General features: G+C 53.5%; 1 protein-coding gene across 1 annotated transcript in view; it reads right to left on the bottom strand.

The window, feature by feature from the left end:
* Positions 1–2,675: 2,675 nt before the first annotated feature.
* Positions 2,676–5,790, bottom strand: part of TAF6L (TATA-box binding protein associated factor 6 like) — a 7,091-nt gene continuing 3,976 nt past the window's right edge. The window contains exons 2-5 of the mRNA XM_015850988.2: positions 4,886–5,106; positions 4,427–4,559; positions 4,169–4,297; positions 2,676–3,472 (exon numbers count right to left, since the gene is read on the bottom strand). Of these exons, the coding sequence (XP_015706474.2) occupies positions 2,705–3,472; positions 4,169–4,297; positions 4,427–4,559; positions 4,886–5,106 (1,251 nt within the window). The 3' untranslated portion in view covers positions 2,676–2,704. The remainder of the gene's footprint in view (positions 3,473–4,168; positions 4,298–4,426; positions 4,560–4,885; positions 5,107–5,790) is intronic.

The following is a 5,790-nucleotide window of genomic DNA, read 5'->3' as shown; positions in this document are numbered from 1 at the left end:
CGTTAATTGGGGTTAATTAATTAAATGGGGGGGGGGGGCTGTGATACTTACAACAGCAACAGGATCCATTGGTGGGGGGGAGGCAGTGAAAACCTGGGAGGAAAAGAGAAATAAATGGAGATCAATGGGGGGAATAAGGGGGAAAATGGGTTAAAATCCCTCTAAAAAGGGGTCGGATGGATCCGGGGGGGGCCCGGACCCTCAGAAATACCACTATTCTTCACCCCACGGTCAGTTCAGGTCTGTGGGATCATCACAGAGAGGGCCCCCCCCCTTATTTCCTACCCCCTTTCCCCTCCCACCCCCTTGGACCCCCCTTCTACCCCTCTTTATTCTACCCCCCTCGACCCTATTCCCTTCCCTCCCCCCCTTCGACCCCCACATCTCCTTTTTGACCCCTTCTACCCCCATTTCCCCCCCCTTCCCACCCTACCCTTTCGACCCCCCTACCCCCTCCATCCTCCGTTCTTTCCCCTTTTTCCCCCTATTACCCCCCTATAGCCCCCCCTTCGTCTCCTTTTTCATCCCCTTGTACCCCCCTTTTCCTCCTCCCCCGTCTCCTTTTTGACTCGCTTCTACCCCCTATTACCCCCTCTAACCCCACTTTCGACCCCCTTCCCTTCCTCCTTAAAACCCCTTGGACCCCCCTTCTACTCCCTTCCCCCCCCCTTGGACCCCATCTACCCCTTTTTCACCCCTTTCTCTTCCCACCTTCGACCCCCTTCCTTTCCCACAACGACCCCCTTTTCCTCCCCCCCCTTTCAATCTCCTTCTCTTCCACTGAACCCCTTATACCCCCCCCTTATACACCCCTAAACCCTCCAGCAAATACTCCCAAAATGGCCTTAAAACAACCCCCCCTTAAAATGGCCACCCCCAATATAACCCCTTTAAACACCCCGACCCTACAATACCTCCATTTATTCTCACCCCCCCCTCAACAAAATACAATTTATCCCCTCCCCCAACACTAAAATACCCTTATTTCCCTCCCAAATCCAACCATTTCCAATAAAATACCCCCTTTTCGACCCCCTTTCCCACCCCCCACCTCACAAGGCGCTCCAGGCCCAGACCAGGTCTCAAACGGGGCCTGTAGGCCGCAAACGGGGCCTATAGGCCTCAATCGAAGCCTGTAGGCCTCAAAGCGGGGCCTGTAGGCCTCAATGACCGCCTTTAAGCCCCGACTCCCAAAACCGACTAAAAATCAACCCTTCAGCCATCACTGAGCCCCTCACAAAGCTGTTCCCATCAAGAATAACTACATAATTAGACTAAAAATGAGGCCCGTGTCTCCAAGCCAGAGCCCCGATGCTCACCCGTTCAGCGCCGGAGACAAAATGGCCGTCGCAACGCGCGCCTTGAGCTTTTATAGGCCGCGGGGCATGCTGGGATCGGGCAGCACTACGCATGCGCGCAGAGCGGAAAAAAAAAAGGCGGGAAGACTACAGAGCATGCGCAGTGTGACGCCCTTTGGGTGAGCGGAAAAGGGCGGGGCGAATGTAAATAAGGAAGGTGGGCGGCCAATCAGTGAGCGGGGTGGGCGGGGAGAGTGGGGAATGGAGGCGTGGTTATGTAAATGAGGCTGTTGGATAGTTATAAATACAACCCAACATTGGGACGCCCAACGTTGGCAAAACCCAACGGGATACGACCATAAACCCCAATAAAACCCCAAATAAAGACCCAATTTGGGGGGATTTGACCTCAAAACCAACCATGGGACACCCAACGTTGACCAAACCCAATGGGATACGGCCATAAACCCCAATAAAACCCCAAATAAAGACCCAATTTGGATGGATTTGACTTCAATAATGACCCAGTTTGGGTTGATATGACTTCAACCCAACCATGGGACATCCAACATTGACCAAACCCAACAGGATACGACCATAAACCCCAATAAAACCCCAAATAAAGACCAAATTTGGATAGATATCAATACAACCCAACCATGGGACACCCAACGTTGACCAAACCCAACGGGATACGGCCATAAACCCCCAAAAAACCCCAAATAAAGACCAAATTTGGGCGGATTTGACCTCAATAATGACCCAATTTGGGTTGATATGACTTCAACCCAACCATGGGACGCCCAACGTTGACCAAACCCAACGTGATACGGCCATAAACCCCAATAAAACCCCAAATAAAGACCCAATCTGGGGGGATTTTACCTCAATAACGACCCAATTTGGGTAGATATCAATACAACCCAACCATGGGACACCCAACGTTGACCAAACCCAACGGGATACGGCCATAAACCCCAAATAAAGACCCAATTTGGGGGGATTTGACCTCAAAACCAACCCTGGGATGCCCAACGTTGACCAAACTCAACAAGATACGGCCATAAACCCCAATAAAACCCCAAATAAAGACCCAATTTGGATGGATTTGACTTCAACCCAACCATGGGACACCCAACATTGGCCAAACCCAACGAGATACGACCATAAACCCCAATAAAACCCCAAATAAAGACCCAATTTGGGGGGATTTGACCTCAAAATCAACCCTGGGACATCCAACGTTGACCAAACCCAACGGGATACGGCCATAAACCCCAATAAAACCCCAAATAAAGACCCAATTTGGGGGGATTTGACCTCAAAACCAACCATGGGATGCCCAACGTTGACTAAACCCAACGTGATACGGCCATAAACCCCAATAAAACCCCAAATATCTTTATTTACAACAAAAACAGAAGGGAATAATCGGGTCGGAACCGCCTTCGGGTCGGCCTCCCGGCTCGACCAATGACAGGTAACTTCTGAACGTATCGGGTCGGGACGTGACCCCCCCCTTGGGAATGATATTGAGTAAATAGGGTTTGGAAGCGTCTACCTTGACAGCGCCGTCCTGTTTGACGTCCCGTGATGATAAAGGAGAACCTGGGGGGTCCGCGTGGATTAAAACGACACTTTTGGAAGATATCTCTGATACCGACCCGATGGATGGAGGAATGGACGGTACCGGAACCGGTCCGGATCCCACGAGATGGAAATGATGGACGATGGGAGGTTGGACGGGGGAGAAGGGGGTCTTCATGGGGGGGGCTGGAATTGGCTGTTAATTGAGGCATTTTACGGGTCGAACCCCCCCCTCCACCTCCTCCGATGGTACCGGTACCGGTATCGGTTCCGTAGGGTTCTTTATCAGGGTTATAAGGTGGGTTTTGTATATGGGGGGGGGTCGTAGGTTGAGATCCGGTACCGAAACGAAGAGCCAGGCTATCGCCGAAGAAATCATATAGATCCCTATACATCTCATAGAGGGATATAGGGGGCGGGGAGGGGGGAGATGGGGGGCTTTCGTTGCCCACCCCCCCACCCAAAGGGCGGCCTAAAGGGGGGGTGGGATCCGGGGGGGGGTCGCCGTGGTGGGGGCTGTGCCATGGGGATGGGGGGGGGTCGGCGGCGTGGTGGGCTTTGGTCTTCAGTAAGCGCTCGACGGCAACCTGGGGGAGGGGGGGGTATAAATTAGGGGAGGGGGCTCAATGTGGGGGGAGGAGAGAAAAGGCAAATTGGGGGGGTCTTTAAGAGAGGTGGGTTCAACCATGGGGGAGGGTGTGGGGGGCGGAAAAAGAATGGGTCCCATTGAATTGGAGGGGTCCCAATGAATTGGAGGGGGTCCCATTGAACTGGGGGGGGTCCCACTGAATTGGGGAGGGTCTCATTGAATTGGGGTTCCCATTGAATTGGAGGGGGTCCCAATGAATTGGATGGGGGGTCCCAATGAACTGGTGGGTGTCACATTGAATTGGGGAGGGTCCCAGTGAATTGGGGAGGGGTCTCAGTGATTTGGGGGGTCCCAATAAACTGGGCAGGGTCCCATTGAATTGGGGAGGGTCCCAGTGAATTGGGGGAGGGTCTCAATGATTTGGGGGGTCCCAATGAACTGGGGGGGGTCCCATTGAATTGGGGGCAGTCCCACTAAATTGGGGAGTGTCCCATTGAATTGGGGAGGGTCCTAGTGAATTGGGGGAGGGTCTCAATGATTTGGGGGGTCCCAATGAACTGGGGGGGGTCCCAATGAACTGGGGGGGTCCCAATGAACTGGGGGGCTCCCAATGAACTGAGGAGGGTCCTAGTGAATTGGGGGGGTCCCAATGAATTGGGGAGGGTCCTAGTGAATTGGGGGGGGGGTCTCTCACCAAGATGGCCCCATAGACTTTGTGTCCATCCGCCTTGACCTGAGCGTTGGACACCGAGTTGTCGTCCAGCACGGCCTGCAGGCTGGCCCCATAGGAGGGCAGGTGGGGGAACAGCACCCGCTCCACGGCCTACAAGGATATGGGGTGGGGTGGGTTGGGAAGGTCCTTGCAGGTTAAAGACCCCCAGGTTGAGTCAGACAGGTCCTTGCAGGTCACAAAGACCCCCCCCCCCCCCCCCCCCCCCCATCACCCTCTCACCTTCCAGCCCAGCGCGTGCAGCCCCACAACGGCCCCATAGTGGGAGCAGAGCGGGCGGACGGGGTCGGCCAACACCTTCTGTAGGGCCAACAGCACCTGGGGGTGCAGCCCGCTCAGCTGGTCACCGTGCAGCCTATGGGGTGGGGGGCACACACACAGCGCGGTGACCCACTGCCATGGGGTCACCCACCCTCCATGGGGCAGCCCAGAGCCCACCATCTATAGGGTCACCATCTATAGGGCCACCATCTACAGGGCCACCATCTCCAGTGCCACTCTTTATGGGGTCAACCTCTATAAAGCCACCAATCACCCCCTTTTAACCCCAAATCCCCCCTTTTAACCCCAAATCCCCCCTTCTTACCCCCTTTTAACTCCAAATCCCCCCTTTTAACCCCAAATCCCCCCATTTTACCCCCATTTTAACCCCAATCCCCCGTTCTAACCCCAAACCCGCACCGGCAGATCCTGCCCAGCAGGACGGCGGCCGAATCCCGCAGTGTCCAGTGGTCGTTCCTGGGGTTGATGGAGGCGGCCAAAGGTTCCAGGGCACAATACAGGACCGAGCCCACCAGGCTGCGCCCGTACGAGCCCAGGCACAGGAACGGGTTCAGGACCAGGCAGCGGGCGACCTGCAGGAGGCGCCGCAGCTGCTCCAGGTCGTGGCTCACTGACTTCACCTATGGGGGATATAGTGGGGTTATAGGAGGTATAATGGGGTTATAGGGGGTATAATGGGGTTATAGGGGGTATAATGGGGTTACAGGGGATATAATGGGGTTATAGGGGGTATAATGGGGTTATATGGGGTATAATGGGGTTATGGGGGATATAACGGGATATAATGGGGTTATAGGGGATATAGCAGGGTTATAGGGGATATAATGGGGTTTTATTGGGGTTATAGGGGGATATAATGGGGTTATAGGGGATATAATGGGGTTATAGAGGATATAATGGGGTTATAGGGGATATAATGGGGTTTTATTGGGGTTATAGGGGGATATAATGGGGTTATAGGGGATATAATGGGGTTATGGGGGGATATAATGGGGTTATAGGGGATATAATGGGGTTATAGGGGGATATAATGGGGTTATAGGGGGATATAATGGGGTTCCATTGGGGTTATAGGGGATATAGCGGGGTTATAGGGGATATAATGGGGTTTTATTGGGGTTATAGGGGGATATTATGGGGTTATAGGGGATATAATGGGGTTATAGGGGATATAATGGGGTTATGAAGTGATATATAGGGTTATAGGGGATATAATGGGGTTTTATTGGGGTTATGAGGGGATATAATGGAGTTTTAGTGGGGTTAGAAGGGATATAATGGGGTTATAGGGGATATAACGGGGT

Source organism: Coturnix japonica, unplaced genomic scaffold, assembly GCF_001577835.2.
Source record: "Coturnix japonica isolate 7356 unplaced genomic scaffold, Coturnix japonica 2.1 chrUnrandom618, whole genome shotgun sequence".
Lineage (NCBI taxonomy): Eukaryota > Metazoa > Chordata > Aves > Galliformes > Phasianidae > Coturnix > Coturnix japonica.
This window is presented reverse-complemented; position numbering and strand designations above follow the sequence as displayed.